This window comes from Cibotium barometz, chromosome 15 (assembly GCF_041138505.1).
Source record: "Cibotium barometz isolate CiBa-2024 chromosome 15, ASM4113850v1, whole genome shotgun sequence".
Lineage (NCBI taxonomy): Eukaryota > Viridiplantae > Streptophyta > Polypodiopsida > Cyatheales > Cibotiaceae > Cibotium > Cibotium barometz.
In genome coordinates this window covers 37,544,590-37,572,212 of record NC_141060.1, presented here as the reverse complement: position 1 = coordinate 37,572,212, position 27,623 = coordinate 37,544,590, and the positions used below count along the sequence as shown (strand labels likewise).

Here is a 27,623-nt window from a genome sequence, read left to right as displayed (position 1 = left end):
GATCATACGGGAGAACATCATGACTTGGGGCCTCTCAACTCATTGCCAATCCTCATCAGAAAAATTTGTCCCCCCAAAAAGCTACTCCATACATCAAGGCCGGTGTGATGAGGGTGTCAAAAAGCCAACCCTTCTTCTTGGGCTCTTGGAAATGTGCTTGGAAACATTGCCGCTCAAGTAAGCTCAAGGTTGCATATCCTCGTGTCACTCTGGCATGTGCTACTGGAACCATGGTGAAGCGTGGGCCATTGAAAGTGATGCCAAGGTAGACATAGGATGAGACGATCTCCACAAGATCTCCTCTATGTGTGAAGCTCAATTTGAATGTGAAGGGGCACGAGGTATACCTTGGTTTTACTAAGGTATACCTTGGTTTTACTAAGGTTCACAGTGAGGTCCTGTTGAGTGCAAAAACCCTTCAAGGCATCCAAATGTCCTTGAAGCCTCTTGATTGAATGTGAAAGGACGATGATGTTATCTCCATAGAGTAGTAGGGGATCAATATGTCATCTACATAGAGTAGTGTGGTACCAACCCTGCCTAATCTATTAATGAAGCTAGAGATCTCATTATTGTAGATGCCAAAAAGAGTGGGTGATAGAGAGCAGCCCTGTTTCACCACTATACTGTTGGAAATCTTTTGTGACATACCTCCTAGGGCTCTCATTGCTCGAGTGGAGGACTTGTAGAGGGTGATGATTGTCACGTGCTGTCACCAGCCTGGACATTTCCCAGTCTGAAAGGGGTCTGGTGGACTCCAGGATGTTTAAATATTTGGAAAGTACAAGCTTTGGGAATGGGGGATTATCCTAGAATACAAAGGACCACACTCCTAAAATTTAGGAGAGTTGCTATTTTTGGCCCGACTCCGATGGAAATTCTGTTCGCGTCATTACATCTGGAATTGAGCAGATACCAAGAGTTGGCAAAGTGCCTATGACAGAATGTCTACCAGTTGGGATATTTTTAGAGATAAAATTTATGGAAGGACCCATCTCTTAGATTGGGACATGTGGCAAGGAGGTGGACCAAAGTGAGACAAGTGCCCTGACATTTGTTAGAAAGTGGATCAAAGTGAGACAAGTGGCCTCACACTTGTCACTTCAGCTATTGTGTGGCTCTCCACTTGTCATCGTAGCCTTCTCTTGCCATTTTAGCTCATGGGAGGCCCAAATCTATAAATTGGAGCCCTCTCCCTTCATTGATAGAGGCTCTCTTGCTGCACACTAGCCTCTACCACCGTTGAAGGCTGCCCTAATGATGGCTACTCTCTTTCTCTCTCTCTTGAAGGTTGCCTATGAAGAATACCGGCTGTTGGGGATTGTTTTGGAGGCTTCCATCGCGAAGAAATACTGAAGGCAAGGGAATTTAATCATTTATTATGATTTCTAGCCATTGTACTTGTTGCATCAGCATTTGTACTTGCTGTACCGGCTATACCAGCCACCGTACCGGCTGTACCAGTCTCTGTACTACCTGTTGTACTTGCCATCGCACCAGCTGTACCAGCCACTATACTTGTTGTACTAGTCATTGTACTTGCTGTACCAGCATTTGTACTTGCTGTACCAGCCATCGTACCGGCTGTACCAGCCACTATACTTGTTGTACCAACCATTGTACCGGTTGTACCGGCTGAATGGAGAGTTGTACTTGCTGTACCAGCTCTATTGCATGAAGACCCGTGGTTTTGGGGGAAGAATCAGTACCCACACGGAGGTATATGGATTATATTGTTGGCTCGGCATTTCTATAGCTTATGTTCCGGCTTGGTAGCCTTGTGTTGGGCTGTGTTATGGCATTTGTATAGGGATAATCCGGCATCTCCCGTGGGGAGAGTAAGACCCTCAAAGCTTGTACATGATATTATTCTCCTTGGGTAATAAAATACTCCAAGGGGGGGGGGGGGTCGGTCCATTCCGGCCTCTATGCGGTGTCACACGTGCAAGCTCCATTTTCAGCATTTGTTAATGTTTTGTCCAGCTTTATGTTTTATGCAAAGTGATAATGGATATGTGTTAAGGCTGTGGCCATGTTTAAGTGTTTTAACATGCATTGATGGTATCAACAAGTGTGTAAAAGGCCCTAGTCCCCCGGGCACCCGGCGCGAGTTACATTGGTATCAGAGCATAGGCTTTCTTGGAAGCGGAGGCTTCCTTCTATTAATAAGGAAGAGAAAAGATCTCAAGTGGGGACCACACTTACCATCATTGCTGTTAAGCATGGCCAGCCGCTTCATAGCTTATGAAGCAAGAGCATGAGCAGTAGACAGCTTGTTGATCTAAGGATTTATGAATTCACAAAATTTATCTTGGAAGTATGGAGTTGGCTTTATGTGCACACGTTTAGCACTCTTTCCATATGGATATTGTGGATTATATTATCAAGCTTACAGGCAAGCTATATGGAGATATATCTCAGGATATCTTAAGGATATGGTGAGGAGATATTTCTTTTGGCTTCATGACCAACCTGGCAAAGAACAGCTAAGTATACTTTGAGTTTGCAAAGTTGGTGCTTTTGCTATTTACTATGAAGTGTTTTTGATGTTCACTAACCCTTGTATAGCTATGCAAGGAGAAAGGAGGTGTTGTTTGCCTTGAGATGGTTTCAGGGAAACATTGTTTATGGATCCCTTTAATGGGATGAATTCTTTTCATGGCTCCCTTTATTGGGATGGATTATATCTATGGAGATTTCTTCCTTGGACGAGATTTATATAGATATTGGGCTTCACAAGTAATTTCTATGGACGAATCTGTCCGAGTTTATAGAGAAGAAATCTTCGAATATCTCATGGATATGATGCTTTTATGGATAAAGTCCACCTCTACTCCAAGGGATGGATTATTCCTTTTGGCTCCCTTTATTTGGGATGCATTGGACTTATGAAACTCATGATTCACTTACCCTGTGTAGTGTTCTCTTGTCCTACGTGCTCTCTTGAAGATTGTTTCTACCATGTGAGGGTGGAACAATAGAGAGCAGATGGAAGGGAACATGGGTACTTCAAAGGGTAGTGACAAGGACAACATACCATGTGTAGTGTTCTCTTGTCCTACGTGCTCTCTTGAAGATTGTTTCTACCATGTGAGGGTGGAACAATAGAGAGCAGATGGAAGGGAACATGGGCACTTCAAAGGGTAGTGACAAGGACAACATACCCTGTGTAGTCTTCTCTTGTCCTACGTGCTCTCTTGAAGATTGTTTCTACCATGTGTGGGTGGAACAATAGAGAGCAGATGGAAGGGAACATGGACACTTGAGAGGGTAGTGTGAGTTGGTGGCCGAAATGCCTACAAACTATTGGTGGCCGCAATGCCTATAAACTATGTGTAGCAGAAATGCTTATGGAACACCAGGTTATCTATGCTTGCGAGTGATTGTTTTATCTTGTTACTTGAGTCCACCTCTCATCCAAGGTGTGTGGTTAGAGTACCAACACGGAGTGCAAGTGGTAAAGTGGACATGACGCCTGGTTGGCACGGAACTTATATCTATGCCAAGGATCATGTGGACCAATGCCTTATTGGCAGGAGACTTATTTTGTCTCGCCCATTTACTTGGGACATGGATTATGATATTTGGACTTATGGGACTGATTTGTCTCGCCCATTTACTTGGGACATGATTATGATATCTGGACTTATGGGATTGTTTTTTTTGTCTCGCCCATTTATCTTAGGACATGATTTTGATATTGGTATTATGGAGACTTATTTAGTCTCACCCATTTCTTTGGGACATGGATTCTTCAGTTGTTGGGGTAAAGGCGTTATGCCCACCCTTATAGTGTGTACAAGCCCATAAGTTATAGTACATAGTATACTTAGTACTTTTAATGTACTAAGTGCACTATGTGTACTAGTGCAATATACATGTGTGATAGGGGAGTCACACACTCATGCTATTGATGAGTTGACTTATCCCCACAACTCTCTCTCTCTCTCTCCCTTGCTTCTCTGTGTATGTCTCCCATGAATGAACTCTAAACCCTAATTCAGTTTTCTCCCCATCAACTGGTATCAGAGCTAGTTATTTTTCTAGGGTTTTGTCGCTGCAGAGAACAGGCGCGTGCTGCATCAGAACTTGTTGCTGGTCGCCCTTATGCAACGCTGGTTACTGGTCGACTGTGTGACCAGTCACAGGCAGGTGGGTGGAGAGAAGCAGCAGCATGGGCAGGCGCATCCACGCTGCCCAGCAGACTTAGCCACGCTGCCTACGTGTAGCATTACACAAGGCGCATAACCACAAAGCAGCGTGTAGCGTGGCTGAGGCAACGAGCGAAGGCGCATCGTAGCGAACCCAGGCGAACAGCGTGAAGCTGGCGAACGTGGAGTAGTCGCGCAGCGTCAACAGCCGTGAGAAGAGTCTGTGAGCGCTGTTGAGGTGCGTGTACCAGCGTGCCGTAAGCCAAGGCCAGGAGGAGCCCGTCGACGTGTATGCTTGTCGACTACTCGGGTGCCTTCGTCACCCAGCGCCGCCTGCCTGACGTATTCGCCATCGCCTAGTCGTGTAGCGTTGCACACTTCACAAGGAATTGCTGCTGCTTTCGACGCCAGGGACGTTGGGAAGTGTGGAAACGAAGAAAGCCCCATTCCATAGCCAGCCCATGTGGCTGCCCAAACTGCACAGCCAGCACACGTGGCTGCCCACAGCCAGGTGTGGCTGCCCAGTTACTCCAGAAGCTGCCCAGCACCGAAGTCGCCGCCACCACCGCCTCCATCTCAGCCTGCAAGTCAAGAAACTCAGAAAAATCAGAAAATTACAAGGTATTCTGCTTCAATTTTTTTTTGGGATTTGCAATTGAGCAAATACAGTAATCAATTGAGCAGGTACAGGTGCCCAATTGCTCAATTTTTGAGCAAAATTGGCAAAATTGGGTGACATTGGTCACAATCAGGATCAATTTGCAGGAAATTGGATGTCGAAATTTGGGGCTTTTGATGTAATTGTGCAATTAAGCACTCATACATGCTGTATGATGTGAAAAATCGCACATTTGGGCAAAATTGCAGCAAATTGCAGTGCAAATCAAGGGGCTTTTGTGCCGATTTGGTTGATTTGCATGCAGGCGATCGCATTTGATGCTGTGGATAATGTGCTGATGCCTTACAAGGACTCAATGTGCCTGTAAATCAAGGGGCTTTCATGTATTTGATGTATATGTGGCCAGGGGGAAGCATCGTGAACACTCTGGATGCCTTCATGTGCGTCAATGTACCATGCATGATCAGCAATTGATCTTAAATCAAGGGGCTTTTCAAGTTTGTATGCTTGTTGAGCTTGGCAAAGCAGCAGCAGGCAAAACATTTATGCCTTGAATCCTCAAAAATCAGCTTGCAGTCAAGGGGCTTTTGCCCAATTTCTGTTCGGGACTGTTGTATGCAGTGTTCAGGACTGTAAAAGTCTGATTTTCACTCATTTGGACAGCCAGGAGAGCATTTATTGCTACTGTACCTGCTGGTACAGATTTGGCACAGCTTTGTGCATGTTTTGGCATGGCTGTACACTGTTTTGAGTGACCAAAAGATTCAATTTCAGCTGCTGAAATTGCCGGTACAGGTTTGGTACATCATTGGTGAGCACTTAGTACTGCTGTACAGTACTTTGGAAGGGCAAAAGAGCACATTTAAGGTGTTGTCCAAAATCTGCAGCAACCAGATTTTGGTGTTTTCATCACAAAAAGTGGGAGAAAAGTTGCATTCTTGCTTCCGCAGTGGGAGATAAAGCTTGGGAGAACATTTGTGAGCACTTCGTGTGCTTAGGGTGCAGTGTTTGCACATCTTGGGTGTAGTGTTTGCACATTTGCAGGGAGTCAGGCATTGAAAGGTTGCATATTGCTATGGCAACCACAGGTGAGAGCTCTTCATTGCTTCACATCAAGAAGCTTGAAGGCTCGCATAATTATGATATTTGGCAAACCCAGTGCTACAATGTGTTGCTCCAGAAAAAGCAGCACAAGCCTATCAAAGAAAGGGGTGTAATGCCCGCTTCTCTTACTGCTGAAGAGTGGGAAGATATGGATGAGTTGGCAAGATCTACTATCATGTTGTCTGTGTTAGACTCATTACTTTTCAGCATTCGTGAAGAGAAGACAGCTTGGGGAATGTGGCAGAGATTGCAGGACTTGTATGCCCAACAAAGTGCCTCAAGCAAAGTGTATTGGTTGAAGAAACTCATAGGTCTTCAGATGAAGGAAGGGGCATCTATGACAGCCCATCTCAATGAGTTTAATGGTATTGTCAGCCAAGTTATCAATCAAAAGTTGGCAATGGACAATGAGTTCAAAGCCACTTTTCTGTTATGCACTTTGCCAGAGAGTTGGGACACATTCAGGACAGCCACTAGCAATTCGCATGCTATGCTGTCATATGCAGATGTTGAGGGTGCTCTTCTTCAAGAAGAGATGAACAGGAAAAACAACTCTGTTGGAAAGTCCAATGCAATGAATGCACGTGGGAGATCCCAGCAAAGGGGAAAAAGCCAAGAAAGGGGAAGGAGCAAGTCTCGCTCCAAAAAGGATTTGGAATGCCATTATTGTGGCAAGAAGGGACACATTAAAAAGCAATGCTACAAATGGAAAAATGATCAAAAAGAAAAGGGAAAAGGCAAAGACAAAGAGAAAGATGAAGCCAAAGATGTAAAGCCAAAGGGCAAAAGTGGAGTTAAGATTGAAGAAATCAATGTGTCACATGCAGGTGGCAGTGAGGATGAGGTCCTCTTTACGTCTTCACTTGATGCCCATTCACTTCTTACAGGTGGTCATGGTATGCACTCATGGATCATTGATTCAGGTGCCTCCTTTCATGTCACAGGTTGCAGAGACTTGTTTGTCAGGTACACTGTTGGCAATGAAGGAGTGGTTTATTTGGGTGATAACCATGCATGCAAAATTCTTGGCAGAGGTGATGTGAGGCTTGTGTTTTCAGATGGCTCACAGCTTATGCTCCATGATGTCAGGCATGTGCCTGAGATCAAGAAGAATTTGCTTTCTACTGGACAGCTTGATGATGCTGATTATGTTACCACATTTGGTAGTGGAAAGTGGAAAATTAGTAAGGGCTCACTGGTTGTTGCCAGAGGCTCTAAGGTGGACACTCTTTATTTTATGCATGCAGGTGTTTGTCACCATGCTAATGTAAATGCAACCGAGCTGCCGGAAATTTCTATGTGGCATAGCCGGTTGGGACACATGAGTGTCAAGGGAATGGAGCAATTGTCTCGTTTGGGTTACTTGCCTTCTCTAAAGTTTTCAAGTTTTCAATTTTGTGAGCATTGTATATATGGTAGGCAACTACAGTGCCCCCACAAGAAAGCTCTTGGACAGAAAGATGCTCAGTTAGAGCTTGTGCATACAGATGTATGTGAGATGCCTCAGCTTTCTTTCGGAGGGGCAAAATACTTTGTGTCTTTCATTGATGATGCCACACGCAAGGTGTGGGTTTATCCTCTTCGTTTGAAGAGTGATACATTCTCAGTGTTTGAGAAGTTTGTTGCTCTTGTTGAGAATCAAACTGGCAAAACACTGAAGGCTTTGCGTTCCGACAATGGGGGAGAGTATATGTCCAAACAGTTTCAGGACTTTTGTGATGCTAAAGGCATCAAGAGGGAGCTCTCTACTCCTTATGATCCTCCACAAAACGGGACAGCAGAGAGGATGAACAGGACCATACAGGAGAAGGTCCGTTCTATGTTGTCACATGCTGCATTACCTCATGGTTTTTGGGCTGAAGCTGTTATGACAGCCGTTCACCTTATAAATAGGTCACCGAACACGAGGCTTGGTGGGAAAGTGCCAGAAGAAGTATGGACAGGGAAGCCTCCGTCATACAAGCACTTGAGAGTGTTTGGTTGCGTTGCGTACGTGCACATACGCAAGGAAATGCGCACCAAACTTGATCCTAAGTCTCACAAATGCATATTCCTAGGATATGGTGACAGAGGTGAAATGGGGTATAGACTTTGGGATCCCATGAATAGAAAGATCATACGCAGCAATGATGTCATTTTTGATGAAACATGCATGTATAAGGAGCCTGCAAGGCAACAGGAGCCTGGCAGAGTCATCTTTGATGATGATGGACATCATGGACAACAACAAAGGGCTGTAAATCAGCCATTACAGCAGGAAAACCAGCCCTTAAATGGTGCTGAAAATGGTCCAAATGGACAGCCAGAGATGGCAGAAGATATCCCTATGGATATACCACAGTTAGAGGAGATACCGGGCATGATTTTTCAGCCTTATGGCATGGAACAGGAGCCACCAATAGGTGATATGCAGGCTGGACAGCAACCTGCAAATGATGGTCATTGGGTACGGAGGTCCACTAGACCCTCCAGAGTCCCTGACAGGTTTGTTCCAGGGGTTGACTACTTGATGCTTACTGACTGTGGGGAGCCCTCGTGTTACAAGGAGGCTTTACAGAGGGCAGACAAGGCTCTATGGGAGCGTGCCATGAAGTCAGAGATGGATTCTCTGCATAAAAATGGAACATGGAAATTGGTGCCTTTGCCTGAGGCAAGAAAGTTTTGCCATGCAAGTGGGTATACAGGCTCAAAGTTGCACCAGATGCAAAGCCAAGATACAAAGCCAGGTTAGTGGCTAAGGGCTTCAAGCAGGAATATGGTGTGGACTTTGATGAGATCTTCTCTCCAGTGGTCAAAATGACCACACTTAGAGCTGTGTTGGCTTTGGTAGCGCATGATGATCTGGACTTGATTCAGATGGATGTGAAGACTGCTTTTCTTCACGGTGATCTCCATGAGGAGATATATATGCAGCAGCCAGAGGGTTATGCAGTAAGTGGAAAGGAGAAGCTTGTATGCAAGCTGAAAAAGAGTCTTTATGGGCTCAAACAGGCACCAAGAGAATGGTATCATAAATTTGATACATTCATGAAATCTCAGAAATTCAGGAGAAGTGACATAGATCATTGCTTGTACACCAAAAAAGCTTTGGATGGCAGTCTCTTGATTCTCATTTTGTATGTTGATGATATGTTGATTGCCGGGAAATCTCGTAAAGAGATGAATGCCTTGAAGCAGAGGCTGCATCAAACCTTTGATATGAAGGATTTGGGTGATGCAAATCACATCTTGGGTATGCGGATACTTCGGGACAGAAATCAGCATGTGTTGTATTTGTCTCAGAAGGAATACATTGGCAAAGTCTTGCAGAGGTTCAATATGGACGGGGGGAAGAAGGCTAGTACTCCTTTGCCTCCATATGTGAAACTCAGTGCTATGGACAGCCCACAGTCAGATAGAGACAGGGCTGATATGGCCAAGATTCCGTATGCTTCAGCTTGTGGCAGTCTCATGTATGCCATGGTTGCTACTAGGCCGGACATTGCATTTGCAGTGGGAGTGGTTTCTAGATACATGGCCAACCCTGGCAAGAAGCATTGGGAAGCAGTGAAAGGTGTCATGAGATACCTGAAGGGCACACAGGATTTGTGCATTTGCTTTGGCAAACAGGATGCATTAGTGCATGGTTACACGGATTCGGATTATGCCGGTCATCCAGATAACCGGAAGTCTACTACCGGTTATGTATTTACATTCACAGGAGGTGCTGTGTCATGGATATCCAGGATGCAGAAGTGCACAGCCTTATCTACTACAGAGGCCGAGTATATTGCAGCCACAGAGGCTTGCAAGGAGGCATTATGGCTATCTCGGTTAGTGGTTGATTTGGGCTATACAGGGGATATTCCATTGTTGCATTGTGATAGTCAGAGTGCCATCCAGTTGGCAAAGAACCCTGTCTTTCATGCAAAGACGAAGCATGTGGATGTGAAGTATCACTTCATCAGAGAGGTGATAGAGAACAAGCAAATTCAGCTTGTTAAGATTCACACGGATGACAACCCGGCTGATCTGTTGACAAAGAGTTTGCCTCCGGAGCGGTTTGCTCATTGCAGACACTTGATGGGCATTGGATGAGGCCAGTTTCAGCCTTGATATGGCCTTGTATATTATCATGTACATGCTGATTTTTTTTTCTTTTCTTTCATTTAAGGGCACTTTGCCTTTAAGTGGGAGGTTGTTGGGGTAAAGGCGTTATGCCCACCCTTATAGTGTGTACAAGCCCATAAGTTATAGTACATAGTATACTTAGTACTTTTAATGTACTAAGTGCACTATGTGTACTAGTGCAATATACATGTGTGATAGGGGAGTCACACACTCATGCTATTGATGAGTTGACTTATCCCCACAACTCTCTCTCTCTCTCTCCCTTGCTTCTCTGTGTATATCTCCCATGAATGAACTCTAAACCCTAATTCAGTTTTCTCCCCATCATCAGTTATATTGGATTTTTGAGACTGTCTCGTCTCGCCCACTTGATGGAACATGATTATATCTTGAATATATGGCTTGAAGCTTAAAGTTGCGGACAACTTTTAAGAAGCTGGGGAGGATGTCACCAGCCTGGACATTTCCCAGTCTGAAAGGGGTCTGGTGGACTCCAGGATGTTTAAATATTTGGAAAGTACAAGCTTTGGGAATGGGGGATTATCCTAGAATACAAAGGACGACACTCCTAAAATTTAGGAGAGTTGCTATTTTTGGCCCGACTCCGATGGAAATTCTGTTCGCGTCATTACATCTGGAATTGAGCAGATACCAAGAGTTGGCAAAGTGCCTATGACAGAATGTCTACCAGTTGGGATATTTTTAGAGATAAAGTTTATGGAAGGACCCATCTCTTAGATTGGGACATGTGGCAAGGAGGTGGACCAAAGTGAGACAAGTGCCCTGACATTTGTTAGAAAGTGGATCAAAGTGAGACAAGTGGCCTCACACTTGTCACTTCAGCTATTGTGTGGCTCTCCACTTGTCATCGTAGCCTTCTCTTGCCATTTTAGCTCATGGGAGGTCCAAATCTATAAATTGGAGCCCTCTCTCTTCATTAATAGAGGCTCTCTTGCTGCACACTAGCCTCCACCACCGTTGAAGGCTGCCCTAATGATGGCTACTCTCTTTCTCTCTCTCTTGAAGGCTGCCCATGAAGAATACCGGTTGTTGGGGACTGTTTTGGAGGCTTCCATTGCGAAGAAATACTGAAGGCAAGGGAATTTAATCATTTATTATGATTTCTAGCCATTATACTTGTTGCATCAGCATTTGTACTTGCTGTACCTGCTATACCAGCCACCGCACCGGCTGTACCAGCCTCTGCACCTGTTGTACCAGCCACCGTACCGGTTGTACTAGCCATTGTACTTGTTGTACTAGTCATTGTACTAGCATTGTACTTGCTATACTACATTGTACCAAATGTACCAGCCACTGCACTTGCTGTACCAGCAACTGTACTTGCTGTACTAGCCATTGTACTTGTACCGGCTGAATGGAGAGTTGCACTTGCTGTATCAGCTCTATTGCATGAAGACCCGTGGTTTTTGGGGAAGAATCAGTACCCACACGGAGGTATATGGATTATATTGTTGGCTTGGCATTTCTACAGCCTATGTTCCGGCTTGGTAGCCTTGTGTTGGGCTGTGTTATGGCATTTGTATAGGGATAATCCGGCATCTCCCGTGGGGAGAGTAAGGCCCTCAAAGCTTGTACATGATATTATTCTCCTTGGGTAATAAAATACTCCAAGGGGGGGGTCGGCCCATTCCGGCCTCTATGCAGTGTCACACGTGCAAGCTCCATTTTCAGCATTTGTGGATGTTTTGTCCCGCTTTATGTTTTATGCAAAGTGATGATGGATATGTGTTAAGGCTGTGGCCATGTTTAAGTGTTTTAACATGCATTGATGGTATCAACAAGTGTGTAAAAGGCCCTAGTCTCCCGGGCACCCGCCGCGAGTTACACGTGCACATGGTACGAAGTGACACACTGGCTCATCAACAGTGCAAGAAACACGTACAGAAGTAGTACCTTGATAGGAGATTTTATTGTATGCTATGACCCCATTGTGAGCCCCAGTCCGGGACATGTTAGGCACGAGCTATGTAGGTTAGTCTTCTAGCCATAGAGGTGTGTCAGGTTAGTAGCATGTGTGCTTAGGCAGCCTGCCTTTGCATACTTCAGCATCCTTTGTGCTCTCAAGCTCAAGACATCCAAAGCTCAGCCTCTTCCCAGAGTTCTCAGAGCACCATCGTCGGTGTGCTCTCTCCGAAGATAGCTTCATAGTCGCGTACAGCTTATACACAATTTTCCCAACGTTTGGTCAGCTTGTCCTCAATTAGTCAGTTTGTCGGTTTAGTCTTGTGGACGCAGTTCAGCTTGTATTTAGTTCTTCAGAAGAAAGCAAATACTCCTGCTTGCAGGGGGGGCCCTTCAGTGGGTAATTGGGACCCCATCTGGTGTTGTCTTGACTACTCTTTCAGTTCATGTATGTTGTTTGATCGTTATGTAGATATTAGGATCAAGTGGATCTTCGGCTTTGAGGATTGGGGTGATGGTAAGGGATTTGACAGTGATTATGGATGTTTTGCAATTGTTTGGGACAGCAGCGGGGTTGAAAATCAACTTAAGAAAGTTGAAGTTGCTACCACTAAAACAGGCGGATTCGCATAGTATACTACACTACCTCCAGGTCAAATCACTACTCATTTGGGATATCCTTTGGGTTGGAACATATCTTTCAAAGAAGCAGTTGTATGGATGCAAACAAAGTCAAACAAAAGGTTGATTATTGGCACTTGTCTACATGGCCTTGGCATGTCAAGTTGTGAATAGTAAAATCCATCATAATGGCTTACATACGATTCTTCTTGTCGTTACTTATTTGGGGGACAAAAATTGCTTGATACATTCATGTCATCAGCAATGGAACTGTTGTGGAAAACAAGCACTGATAGGAAGGAAGGCTTTAAGGCTATTGAAAATGGAGCATGTACGCAGCCCTAAAATGCATGGTGGGCTGAATATCTTGAATGTGCATTACCATGTACTGGCTCGGAAAAGTACCATGATAATAATTTTCGAGGAACAAGGATAGCCATGGGCATGGATGCTGGTTGTAACGTGTGAGTGTTACAAGGTTGATTATTTTGGGCATTGGAATCTTTCGTACTGGGATATCTTGGTAGGTTAGGTACAAGGAAAAATCCTAGGCTACCCCTACTCTTCCAGATTGCTGCAAGATTCGAAGTCTGTGCTCATACATTTGCATTGGTCACATAGGCAAGTGCCGCGATGGTAGCTGAAAATGTGCATTGGAGCAGAGCGTTTGATACGCCATTGGCAGTGACTGAGCCAAGAAAAGCTTATTTTTTAGCACAAAAGGAATTTGTACAATGGGAGATGTCATATCGTTGAAGGCAGACCATTATTGTTTCCACAAGCACGACAACGGTGGCAATTGGGAGCCCATTACCACCTTGTATGGAGACTTGTTGTTGCTTAGCTAGCAGGACATATGGATACGGTTGGGCAACGACAGGATGATTGGTTGCTAAAGAACAGCCGACTAGGTTATATTACAGAGTTTCCTCTTTGTAGATTGACAGTGGCAAGGGCATATAGATTACTGCTTCCATAGCCATGGATAAAGAGAAATGCGGATTGGGTGTGGCATATAGTCCTTAGGTTGGTGGAAAGGTAATTTGGGAAAGATATGGCAAAGCAAATTGCCTTTAAAACAGAAGGTTTTCCTATGGACATGCCTTAACAAGAACGCTCCTGGTAGGAGAGTATTTGGAAAAGCAGAAAATTGCGGCTTCAAATTGTTTGCGGTGCAATCATGAGATGGAGAGTATTTATCATTTGCTATGGGTATGCATTGACACAAGGGATTTTTTGAATCGTTTATTTTCGCATTTGCGAACAAGATTTCTTGGGGTGACATTTGGGAAAATGTTTTGGATGTTTGGAAGATAGCCTTCCATATTGCAGGAATATGCTCTTTTCTATGCTTGGGCGAGGTATTGGGCTATATGGACAATATGGCTGGATCGTAATTATGAGGTGTTTGCACATCCTCTGATTGAAAAGTACGTATGCTTCTGTCGATCATTACGTCAGTCATTGCATGACAGTTTTGAGTTTCGGTAGATTGATTAGCAAAACTATGAAGTGTTCTTCCACTATTTTGTACTTTATTGAGAGCCTCTCACTTTGAGGGTTATCGAATATAAGATAAAACAGTGGTTTCACAAAAAAAAAAGATGGTATTAGTGGACCAAGAGGGTGGAAATCCTTCCCAAAAGGCTCTATTGAACATGTAGGCTAGAATTGGTGCGAGGGTATCATCGGCAGTGAGTTCCTCGTGATCTTGGGCTTGCCCATTATGGAGTCTACGGATGGCCTTGAGGACCATACCCTTTGTGAAGAAAGTGGAGGTGGAGGAGTGGATTTTGGAGGTGGGGGAAGAGGTGGCTGATGGGGGATATGATAGAGGGAGCGTGCATAGGAGTGCCATGTGTGCGAGTAGGTGATAGGTTTGGGGGGCGACGTTCTCGAAGTTTCCTCCAAGCCTCTTTGCAGCTCGGCCCTAAGATGAGTCGGTATAATTCATTCTCTTTTTGAGCGTAGAACTCCCAATTCTTTCGTTGGGTGAGGCATTGAGAAATCCGTTGTGCTTGGCACTTTGTGATTTGCCCCCAATGCGTACCTTATGGTTGAGATAGGAGCGTGTGGCTCGACATCATCATCATACCAACATTTTTGGGGCATAGAATTGTAGGATGGCTTGGCAGTAGAATGTCGTGTGTAGATGAAAGAAGTGGAGGCACATGTTTGGAGAATGCTGGTGAACTGTGACGTGAGGATGGGTAGGGGGCCAACAGGATGCACATCTTGGTGGAGGCAGTAGATGTGGTTGGAGTTAACGGTGTCAAGCTCGTTATCAAAATGGACCTGGGTGTATTGTGAGATGGGGGGTAATGGCGGGGAGTAGGGTGGTTAGAGGCGTCAGAGGCGTTTGGTACAAGGCGGGTATGGTATGTGCCTTGAAAGACTCATATTTTTTAGAGACGTTAGAGGCATGTTAAAGGCGTCTGTTATATTATATATATATATATAATGATAGATATATATATAGATAGTGATAGATAGATAGATTATTAGAAAAAAAGAAAGAAAGAAAGATTTTATTAACGTCTTCCAAAAGACCGAACTCGGCCTATGAGACAAATCAGTGTACCTGTGTGGGGTATCCTCTGTCATCCCAACAAAATGAAAAAGTACTGAACTAAAAAAGCTGAATCTGGGTGTGCAATAAGTACAATGAGTGGGGGAGGTGATGGAGAGAGAGGGTGTCACCTGGGTGTGTATGAGAGAGGAAGAGGGTGTCACCTGGGTGTGTATGAGAGAGGAAGAGAGAGTATAATGATAGATATATATATAGATAGTGATAGATAGATAGATTATTAGAGAGAAAGAAAGAAAGCTGTATTAACGTCTACTAGAGGCCGAACTTGACCTATGAGACAAATCAATGTACAACTGTCAATGTCCTCTGGATGTCCATAAAAAAAGGACAAAATAAACATGAAATAAACTATGAAAGTATTGAGCTAGTGGGGGGGGGGGGGTGTGATGGTATGCAACCTATATGCGTAGCGTATACAAGAATGCAATGTAGATCTGTCTAGCTCCAACCAGTACTATAATGGGGGTGTAATATGCCATACATAGGCGATGGCGAGGCAAAAATCCCTTGGAGCATGATCTCCGGATGTGAGTGTAAGTGAGCTAGCCGCTCCTGGATATGGTGCTGATGTCGAGCCCGTATCTCTGTAATATCCCTCTGATGTAGTCAGGGAGTCTGATAGCCTGGTGCTCTCGGTCTCCATCTAGCTCGGAGATCCGCAGCACGTTGAAGTGTAACCCCCTCCTGTGTCAGGGTAGGCACTGGGATAGATCTCTGGAAGAAATCAGTGAGCTGGAGCTGTCGCCCACCTCTCCCTGTGGTATGAGTCCATAGCAGTGCCTCTCTGTGGCGTTGTATCTCTAGCAAGAATTGGCCAAATTTGCGTTGGTCTGCGGATTCCATGATCTGGCAGAGTGAGGGATGTCCACTGAAGATGTTGGTGTATCTCTCTCTAATGTCACTATATGCTCTGCATCTGCATACATAATGCTCCTTATTCTCAACCTCCTCGTGGCATAGTCTGAGTGTGTATGAGAGAGGAAGAGAGAGTGTGTGTGAGAGAAAGAAAGAAAGAATGATTTTATTAACGTCTTCCAAAAGACCGAACTCGGCCTATGAGACAAATTGGTGTACCTGTATGGGGTGTCCTGTGTCATCACAACAAAATGAAAAAGTACTGAACTAAAAAGCTGAATCTGGGTGTGCAATAAGTACAATGAGTGGTGAAGGGGATGGAGCTCTACTACTAGGAGAATGCAAAGCTATATGCATGGAGTATACAATCATGATATGCAACCTAGCTAGCTCCATCCTGTACCATACTGGGGGTATAAAATGGTATACATCAATGAAGGGGGTGTCCACAGCTCCCTGAAGAACATGCCTAGGTGTGATCTGAAGCGAGCAAGTCGCTCTGCACCGTCTCTGTGAAACTGAGCTCTGATCTCTGTCATCTCTCTCTGGTATAGGCGTGGTGTTCGAAAGCCAGGTGTCCTCTGTCTCTTGCGGGCTCTCAGTGTCTCTGCTCTCTGGAGAGTAATTCCGTGCCGTGTAGGGGCTGGGAGTGGGATGGATCTCTCAAAAAATGTAGTAATCTGTGTCTGTCGTCCCCTCTCTGGAGCTGTCTGAGCCTGTAATGATGTCTCTCTGTGGCGCTGTATGTCTAGAATGAATCTCCCCAGTATGCGCTGGTCTGCTGCCTCAAAGATGTAGCGTAGGGAATGTGGCTCTCTGAATAAAATGGGATCTCTCTCGCTGATGGCTGTATATGCTCTGCATCTGCATACATAATGCTTCTCACTCTCCACCTCCTCCCGGCACAATCTGCATACCCTCTCCTCTCGGGGGATCCGTCCTGCTTTGCTAGTCTCAATCTCCAATCGGTGCGATGAAACTCTAAGCTGACCAATAGCCACTCGGGAGCCGTGTGGTAAAAAGCCCTCCATGTATCTAGGCCTCTCTATAAATCCATCATCAGTGATACTCATAAAGTGATCTCTGTAGTATAGCATCTTTGGTGGAAGAGGTTGTGTAGGCGATATCCATGTCTCTCGTGTATAGAGCTGCCATAGATCCTGTCTCAATACTCTGTTCCTCTCACTATGTGAGAGACGGATATGTGGTGCATCCCTGTCATACTGGAATGGTGGTAGATGATCCATGTCTAGGCCATGCTGTGAGAACCAATGTGTCACATGTGCATACCATGATCCTCTGTCTCCTTCCTCAGCCAGCTGTCTAGATGCCTCAAAAGCTCTGCATGACAATCTTTCCTGTGGCATCTCTCTGAATCTGTCTAGCAGGCATATAGTCTGGAATATGGCCTCTACCATCATAGGAGGCGTAGCAAACTCTGCTCGGATAATGTCATGAGGTATTGACGGTTTGCTGCATATCATGCGTGCCATCATGAGGGCGTGTGGTCTCTCTATCTGTGTCCACCAATGGGTAGCAAGGCCTGGCGCCCATACCGCTGCTCCATACATCAATGCCGGTGTGACTAATGTGTCAAATAGCCACCCCTTCGTCCGAGGTTTCTGAAAATGCGCCTGGTGGCACTGTCTCTCTCTAGCATAGCCAATGCTGCATATCCCCGTGTCAATCTAGCTCTGGCTGCTGAACCCATGGTGAAGCGTGTGGCTGCTCTACAGAGAAGGTAACCCCTAGGTACACGTATGATGTCACCACCTCCACCTGGCGTCCTGCGAGAGTGAATGTCAGCTGACTCCTGCCATGTCTCGATGTATGAAAGACCATAACCTTGGTTTTCCCAAGGTTCACAGTAAGACCCCTCTGTGTGTAGAAATCATCGAGTGCATGTAGATGCTGCTGTAGACCACCTGGACACTCAGACACTAATACAATATCATCAGCATAAAGCATAATATGTACTGAGGTACCTGCTAAATCAACTCCATCTCCGCCTCCCCGTGTAATGAAGTCAGCCACCTCATCAATGTATAACCCAAATAGAGTGGGGGAAAGTGGGCATCCTTGCTTCACACCAATGGTGCTAGCAATAGTCTCGGACATACCTCCTGGTCATCTGACTCGCCCAAAAACCTGCTCATATAATGCATAGATGCCCCATGTCATATCTGCTGGTGTGCCAAGAGACAGCAGGCGCTGAAAGAGGCTCTCTCGTGGTACTGTGTCAAATGCCTTGCGGAAATCCACAAAGCAGCAATAGAGCTTTCTCTTCCTCACTCTGGCCTGATCAATCATACATCTCAAAGTGAATACATGGTCAGTGGTAGAGAAAGCTCTCCTGAAGCCTGCCTGCCCTGATGAGCGTAAACCTGCTCGCTCAGCATTTAAGCTAAGCTCTTGCTCCAACACTGCAGCATAGAGTTTGGCCAGCACGATGCCAACCATAACCGTCTTGTAGCTGCTCGGATCGAGCATATCCCCTGTTTTGTGAATTGGCACAATGGTGTGCATCGTCCACTCCGCAGGCAAACCCTCTGCTAGTTTCTGTTAAACAGGTGTGCAAGAAAAGGAGCCAAAGAATCTACTGCATATATGAGATGCTCACCCTGCAGGCCCATATGGTCGGCGGCCCGTCCATGCTGTAGGCGGCGGATAGCTTCGTGTACCATCGAGTGGGTAAAGAAGCTAGCTGTGGTAGGTCGAGGCTCCTGTGGCTGAGGTATAGGTGGCTGCTGTGGGGCGTGGTATAGGCCCTCTGCATATGTGTGCCATGTCTGTGGGTCTGCAATAGGTGTCGGTGTCCGGGGCTCTCTGAAGTGCCGCCATGAGACAGGGCTATCTCTACTCATGAGGAAATGAAAGATCTCTAGCTCCTGTATATCTGCGAAGGCCCGCCTTTTGCGGCGAGTAAGTCTCCTCATCCCTCTCCTCGACTCCTGCTCTGTGATTGCTCCCGAGGCTCTCTGCATGCGGAGCCGTGAGTATAGGGCCCTGCACTCGTCATCATACCGTTTGTTTTGGGGCATAGTCCCAGATCTCGCAGGCTCTCCTGAGTGTACACGATGTGGGAAGCTCTGTAATGCAACCGTGTGTAGGAGTGATGCCAGCTGGGCTGTAATGGTATCCATAGGTACCAGGGGATCCATGAGTAGGAGCCCATCCTCTACTCTACCAGTGTATATGTATGCCATGTTTTCAAAGAAAGGAGTTTATCTTATTGATGATGTTTTGGATGCTGGTGGCCATGTGCTTTCTTTTGTGGTTGCCGCTAGAAAATTTGGTCTGGGAATGCATTATAGAACAATCTGGCAGCTTATTCGAGAGCTTCTTGCTCCTTTTGAACCAATTGCTGATTTGGATCGTTCTGATCGTTTGGTTGATTGGAGCCTTAGAAGAGAACAACCTGCACGAGGCCCTTTATCAATGGCTAAACTTTCGGTTCGTTCGATATATCATCTCTTGTTGCCTGCCTCTTGGGTTCAAGAACGTGCGAATCAGATCTGGCATCTTCATAAAAGTCAGACTTGGTGGAAACAGCGGCTTCATTCTCTTTGGAAATGCAGTCTGCCTTTGAAAAGTAGACTTTTTTTATGGAGATGCTTGATTGGAGTCTTGCCAGTCGGGCTTTTCTTGGCTAGGCGACTTTTGGCACTTTCAACTTGTCATAGTTGTGGTGCTTCTCAAGAGACAGTCTTTCATCTTTTGTGGAGTTGTCCTCTCACCAGGACTTTTTTGGATCAGATTGCTGCACGTTTGAGAGCCCGCTTCCGACAGGCACCCTTTGGGAAATACTTTTGGATCTTCGGTCTTCTCCCATCACCCCTTAGATCCTATAAAGTCTTCTTTGATTGGGTTCGTTATTGGGCTTTATGGACTACCTGGTAGTCTCGCAACAGGATAGTTTTTGCTGGGCCTCATTTGGATGCTTACTCATTCTTCCGTTCCTCTCTTCAGCAATCTTTATATGACTGTCTCTCTCTTCATGAGATTGACTCATCTCTATATGCTCTTTTTACAGATTGTTTTTTAGATGTTTAACTATGTTCACACTGAACATAGTGAACACTCTACTAGTCTCCCTTGTAAATGGTCTTTTTAGTGGGTTTTCCTCGTTTTCAGGTTTCCCACCTGTAATTAATGACATGAAGCTTTACAAAAAAAAAAAAAGTATATGTATGCCATGTCATGTGTGAAGTAGATGGTAGTGTGTGGTGTCGGTATGTGGGGGGCTGGTGATCCGGCTAGTGAAAATGCCAAGTATGTATGATCTGCCCCAATAGGGCGAGGTGGAATGGAGAATGAGGTGACAAGTTGTGATGCCTCCAAAGACCCCATAATGTAGTCTACCACCGTGCCTCCGATCCGTGTATGACTCCCATGTGGGAAGCATGTCAGCCCTCCTGATCCTGGCCACTGTAGCATCCCGTTATAAATAACGAGACGATGCCTGGCTCCCAACTCTAGTAAGTGGTCCTCCCCATAATGTCCTCTGTCTGGTCCAATGTCCTCTGATGCGTGACTAGCCCCTATCTCCTCTGGATCCACAGGGTGGAGGATCTCCATGCATCATAGTCATACACCTCACACTGTCTGCTCTGTGTGTGGGCATTGAAGTTGCCCGTAAGAAATACTTCCCCTAGTGTAGAATAATGCATAATCTCCTCTGACAGACAAGTGTATGGCGAGGCTCCTGTCTCCTCCTCCTGTGGCATGTCCTTTGTAATGACATAGGAGGATCCTGATGGAGAAAAGTAGTAACATAGAGCTATGTATATAACCCTGTCCTGTGAGAGTTGTAAGCTAATCCACATGTATTTGGCCTCTGGATCCTGTGCTACCACTCTCAGTCTTCCCTGTAGCTCCCGTCTGAATAGAATTGCTACTCCCCCCGACCCTCTCGAGGTACCCTGGCGTGTGGTCCTCCTGTATGCTGACTCCCACTGGAATCCCTCTACTTGAGGTAGCCCTCTCTCTGGGCTCTGATGTGTCTCTGTCAGAAGTATGATGTCTCTCCCCACCATAACATGCTCCAGTCGTCCAGACTGCACCCATAGTGAACCATTACAGTTCCATGCTGCCATGTGTATCTCTGTCAGACTTCAGTGGCCTGGTCTGTGTCCCATAGGCCCCAAACCGTTAATCCATGGGCCGGCCAACCATCAATGATGACCCGACCATCTCGATAGAAGGCCTTCTTGCCTTCTCTCCTCGCGTGTAAGACTCGTGGCATGCAAGTTCTCCTATGCTCAAGCTGCATCCTCGTGAGATCATCATCCAAGAAAATAGGAGCTTCCTCTAAACCCCGTAGTATGACCCTCTTCCTCATGAAGGTGACCCTCTCCGTCTCTCTTGCAAACTGTAGGATGAGGGCTCGCGTGCGTGTTGAGTCTTTCCCGGCTCTCTATGCTTTGGTGAAGGGGAGAGGGTGCTCTTCTTTGTAGCCGAGCTTCATGCATAGAAGTTGTCCATCTTTCTCGGGAGTGGAGTCGGGTCTCTCGGCTATACCTGTGACTCGAATGTTGAGGCGGTGGGCATACCTCATCTTCTCCTCCTCAATGGTGGTGTGAATGATTTGGTGTTCTTCCCTTTGAGTCTCCTCCCTCACTTCTTTACGGATGTTCTTCTTCACCACCTCAACCCATCCTGACTGCTTGGCTTCAAGCTTTCCCTCCATGTCCTTTGTGATCTCCTTGGAGATCTCTTCTTTGATGGCCGTGAGAGTGTTGTCATTGATCTCCCCTTCTTCCTTCTCAGTAATCTTGATGGCTACCATTTCCACTTTCAATGCACTCACCTCCTCCTTGAGTGCCGTGTTCTCTTGTTCGAGGTTCGTGACCCGTGCTTCGAGAGCCATGATGTGCCGGTGTAGTTTGTTCTGCACCTCATTGAGGTTGGAATCGGATGTCTTCTTGTTCTCCTTGATTAGTGCCTTCATTGCCGTCTCGAGGGCCTCGAGTTTCTCTTGGAGACTCGGGGCCATTCCTCCAGATCACTCTGCAGTCCTTCCCACAGGCAGGGAGGAGAGAGAGAGAGAGAGAGAGAGAGAGAGAGAGAGAGAGAGAGTTATGTTGCTGCCTTGGGGGCCTGAGCAAGGGTGGGTAGGCAGAGCAAGGGGGGCAACCAACGAACAGCGCGGCGAACAGAGGTGAGAGAGAGAGAGAGAGAGAGAGAGAGAGAGAGAGAGTTGCGGGAGAGTGGGAGGGTGTGTGTGAGAGGGGCTGCCTTGAGCAAGGTTTAATTCTTAAGGAAGGGAGAGAGAGTGTGTATGAGAGAGGGAGAGACACGAGAGAGGGAGTGTGTGAGTCTTGAGAGCTTAGAGGGGCCCTTGTAGCCCCCCGTCTAGAGACTCAAACGGATGAAAACGGGAAAATCCCAAACGGTTAGAAACGAGCAGAATTCAGAAACGGTTAAAAAAAAATCAACTATGCCAAGACGCATTGAACGTCTCGGAAGACTCGTATGCCTCGACGCTTCCGACGGTTAGAGGCGCACCTCATAACAACTATGGTGGGGAGAAGGTTGATGTGTAGGTAAGAGTGAAAGAGGTAGGCATGGTCGGCTTCGTAGGGGGGTGGCGGGATGGAGAAGTCTGTGAGGTGTGCCAAAGTTGGAGATCTCAATAGCATAGTCACCAGAAACGAAAACAGAAACGGCACCCCTCTCGGAAAAGGCTAGGAAACGGCAACCGTGGGAAACGGAAACAGCTAGGAAACGGCACATATACTTGATAAATTAAACTACAGAACCAAAAACTAGTAATTACAAACTCAACAGCGAGACTTTCTGAAATTTGCATAAAGGACACCTCAAGATGAAGTCAATTTCTTGTTGAATGTAGAATAGAAAGTACAATGCAAATACATCAGCCAAGTTTGGAACTCATGAGTAGACTCAAACTTGCGAGCGATGCACATCATTCGAGCCCAAATCATCATAATCTAGAAAGTCGTTGGAGCCGCAATCCCCTGCTTAGCCCAAAGTAGCTATCGGTGTAGGCGGTAAACTGGCATGCTCTTCTGCCTCTGAACCCTTCTCATCCTCCTCTGACCAATGCTTCCAAGATTGGGGGTTCTCATTTCGCTCAAGAAGACGCAAATTGGCACTCACAAAAATTAGATCATTGGTCTTTTGAGTGCCAAATCGGTTTCGCTTCTTTGAAGCGATATGGCTAAATGAGCTCCATAGTTTCTCCAAACAAGACAAACTGACCGCTTGGCTCAGAATCTTGATGGCCAATTGTTGCAATTCTGGAGTGTGTGCCCCATAGTCCTCCCACCAAACACATGGATCAGGGGTGAAGCGATCTGCCAAAGCATTGGCTCTTCCAAACCTCCTCTTGCAAGCCCTGTAATCTGCCAGTTGATCCTTGATAGTTCTCTGCTTTGCAATGTCAGGCTCAAGTCTCTCCAAAATCATGTCCCATCCATCTGCCACCTCCGAATCTGTGTATTGATTGCCTGTTTGAAAGTGGGGATCAACCATAAAACCTGTTGCATTAATAGGTGAATGGTACATATCCCATCTATCTATCTTGGCATAGCTTCCTTAAAACCTGGTATTTCTGTTCATCTTGCTCGATGTGCTTCAACTTTTTCACCATCTTGTCCATCCCCTCGTAAATCTTTCCAATGCATGGCTGAAGTGAATCTGTCATCCTCAACAAGTGGATGATCGGCTTCCCCAAAGCTATGATGCGTCTCACTTGCTCCCACCAAAGCGGGTTCCCAATATTTGACGCACATGCCTTTCCTACAACAGTTCCAGACAATGCATGCCTCTCATACTCATCACTCACCATCAACTGCTTTAGGGCACTAGAACACTTGTTAAGGGATCCCAACATGAGGAAGTTGTATCTGAAGCGAGTGACTGAATACTTGCGCAAATCTCTAGATGACTTCTTCCTGAACTCAGCCAGCAAGAAAGTGTGCTTGTAAACGAAGGATACAATCTGGGTGGCTTGCTCTATGATGGGAGCAATCGAGTCCAACTTCCCAATGTCCTTGACAAGATTGTTGAGGCAGTGCGCCATGCATACAGAAAATGTGATATGAGGAAACCTGTCACACAACAATCTGCCGGCTGCCTTGTTCGCATTCTCTCCATCAGCTACAAACAGGATCACTTTCTCTTCACCCATCGCTTGTACGGCTGCTGACCACTCTTGGAAGAGTGCTTCTGCACTTTTCCCTATCTCGGACGCATCATGCGATGTGATAAAGTAAGATTGCTCTTTGGAATAGGCAATGACACCATGAATGGATCTGGACTGAGTGTCACTCCAGCCATATGCAATAAGTGTGATGCCATTCCACAGCAATCTGTGTTATGAAACATCGAGCTGCCTCATAGAAATCCTTAATGTTTGTAGGAAATGAATGCATAAGTATCCTTGCATCTCTATAAACCCCTCCTTGATCAGCATGAAGAATTGGTCTCCGTTTAGAACTTTTTTTGGGTGGGAGCACGTCAATTAAACTTAGGACATAGCATTGGTCATCTGTGATAACTTCATTTCTCTCCTGTTTACTCACTGTCAATGAAAACATACAAAAGATTACACAATGGTAGTGCATCACAAAGCGCAACCAGCATGCATGATGGCACATACTTCAAAACTTTTTGGAAAGCCAAGGAAAAAGAGAAAGATTCAAAAATTGAGCATTTAAAAGGTGTACATTGAGGGTGAATTGTGGTATGTGTTACTTCTAAAGAAACTGACCTTTGAAATATAAGGTGTATGTGAATAATGTCCTGCAAATGTAACTTCTCAGTCTCATTTTTTCTTATTGATTTCAAGGTATAAAAAATTGATGGATGAAGCTCCCAAGTTGATTGTTGGCTCAACTTACACCCAGCCTGTTTTAGAAACTCCCGGAGAGGTGATGGTTCTTTCATCTTCTTGAGGTGCCTTCAAAACATTGCTACTGCAGCTTGACTAGTGTTGTGATGTGTGCTCAGGTGTTCATACTTCGCAAACTTTTGCCGACAAGTGCCGAGTATGACTTCAATGTTCATGTATGCTTCACAAGCATTAAATATTGTCTTTGATTTTATCGCCCTAGTATACATAAATTGACCATATTGATTTCTGTGTGCATGGTTCTGAAAGGATGACATGTACTTTCTATGCCCTTCCCTTGTTTGCTCATCCTTTTCCCTCACTATTTCACCTGTCCCTGTTTGTTTGACTTTGTTTATGTGAGATCCCTGTAGCTTCTCTTGGCTACCCACGCTGTTGCAAGTGGCTGTTTTCGATGCCTCCCCTTTCTCTCTCACAGCTGGGTCTGAGTGCAGCAGCAGCATTTGACTATGCAGTCCTTGCTGCCACTTTATCGACTCTTTACCTCATTTTTCCTCCTTGTCTGCCCCCCACTTTCAACTTACTTTTTCCACTTGCCTTGCTTCCTCTCTTTGGTTCTCCTTTTTCCTTTGTGGGGTGCACTTTTCTCTCCACAGCAAGGCATTGAAGCATGACCGTGCATAGTAGGCAATGCATAGTAGTAACTCATGCTGATGAGTTTAATGGGGTGGACAAAGGAGTGTGGGGGTGCGATGTGAGAAGAGGAGTTAAATAGTGAAGGACTTATGTGGTGTTTGGGATATTTTATGAATGCAGACGGAATTAGCCTCGACCCTGAAAAGGTAAGGGCGATTCTCGAATGGGATGTTCCCAAAAATGCTCAGGAGATCTGCTCTTTTGTAGGTCTCTATTAAGCATATAGTTTACCTTGTAGCACCTCTTACAGATTTGCTCAAGGGCATGAAGATGCGTCGAGATAGAAAGTGTTCGTCATGGACAAAGCACTCGAGGGATTCCATGCAATGAAGAGGTTCTCAAATTGGCTTCATGGGATGATCCTTTCGAGGTGATTACCGATGGCAACAATTTAGCCATAGGAGCTGTCCTCCAGCAAGAAGGGCGTCCAATGCTCTTAAGCATTGGAAACATTTCCTTTATGGGGGAGAGTGCACATTTAAGACAGATCATCAAGCACTTAAATGGTTGCAAACCATGCCTAGTGTCCAATGGATTGATAGACAAGCCAAACGGAGTTAGATCTTCCAATAGTTTAGAGGCATGATTGAATACATTTCTAGCATGAATAATCCCGTTGTCAAAGCTCTAAGTCGTAAAGGCACCATAAAAAATTTGCAAGAGTCCACTATGCTCGACATACAGGGAAAAGATCTTGACAGTATGATGCCACAGCATGAGGATTCTTTTGAATTTAGGACTTAGTATAGATTGGTCCTTCAATCAGAACCAGGTCACTATACCATCCAAGATGACTCGTTACTTTACAAGAACCGGCTATGCATACGAAGGGAAAAGCGATAGGCACTTCTTCATGAAGCCCATGACACTCGTGTTGGAGGTCATCGAGATACATTCAAGAAACCTATCAACATGTCCAAGCATGCTAGATATGCAGAAGGTGAAGGTTCCTTGTATGAAAAAGGCAAGGTTGTCTCAACCTTTGCCAGTTCCCGAAGGTCCTTTCCAAGACGTCAGTATGGACTTTGTTGGACCTCTTCCCGCTGCATTTGGATCTCGGAACACACAGTGCATGACTATTGTGGACCGATTCAATAAGTTTTGCATGTTTATCCCGTGCAAGAAAACGGCCATAGCCGAAGACATCGCTCGCGTGTTAATTTGTGATTGGTATCCCATAGGTGGATTGCCAAGGACAATCAGACATGGATCCCAAGTTTACTTAAAATTTTTGGAGAGCATTACTCGATTACTTTGGGACCACGTTGCATTTGTCCAGTGTATTCCATTTGTAGATAGACGGCTAGACAGAAATCTATAATCAACTGGCATTTGATGTTCCCAAATTGTATTGCCATGACATGTAGTCAAAGTGGGAGCATTATCTTCCTTTGGTTCAGGCCATCGTGAACGACACTCATTCATCTAGCATTGGTTGGACTCCGTATGAGGCAGCATTTGGTCGCCGTTTCTCGTCACCTTTTATGAGAATGGTGTCACCTTCCTTGGAGGCCAACAAGACCACCGAAACTTTTTCTGAGATCATTGAGTCGCGCCTTGCCAAAGCACAAGAATCATATACTAGACAAGCCAATAAGTCAAGACGAGATGTCAACTTTAAAGAAGGGGATTGGGTATATCTTTGGATAATGAAGTAGAGATTGAAACAAGAGGGCAGACATTGTTTCAAACTCTCCTTTCACAGCTTTGGACCCTTTCTTATCATCAAAAAGATCAATGATGCCTCCATGAAGCTTAAGCTTCTAGATGCTCTCATGGCTTTCTTCCAAGATGGTGTGTGGATGCATACATTGTGCAACGACAAGGTGCATTGGATGAACAACTTTGTCAACTCCCTCGTGGCTTTTTTTACAACATGCATCTAAATATCCGCTTAAATGCTTGCCCTCTTTAGAGGGCAGTTGGCAAGCTAAGTGGTCACGTGTGCTTGTGGAGTGGAGCTAAAGCCAATGCTACCACTTGGGATTTTTGATTGGCTTTGAAGGCCACATTTGCACCAGCCCTTTCTCTTTAATATCCTCACTGGCGTTTGCATCTTGGGACTTAGTTTATATAATCCTTCATGCTGTCTCCTCCATTGCTGCAAAAAGACAAAGATAGAGGTTGTATATG

At 45.5% G+C, this 27,623-nt stretch overlaps 1 protein-coding gene across 4 annotated transcripts in view; it reads left to right on the top strand.

The window, feature by feature from the left end:
- The window catches only part of UGLYAH (ureidoglycine aminohydrolase), a 123,562-nt gene that overhangs the window by 35,529 nt on the left and 60,410 nt on the right, over positions 1–27,623 (top strand). For all 4 annotated transcript variants that reach the window (XR_015267553.1, XM_086809609.1, XM_086809608.1 and 1 more), the window contains exons 8-9: positions 24,792–24,873; positions 24,953–25,009. Coding sequence is in view for 3 of the 4 variants with exons in the window: in XM_086809609.1 (XP_086665735.1) it covers positions 24,792–24,873; positions 24,953–25,009 (139 nt within the window). In the remaining variant the exon portion in view is untranslated. The remainder of the gene's footprint in view (positions 1–24,791; positions 24,874–24,952; positions 25,010–27,623) is intronic.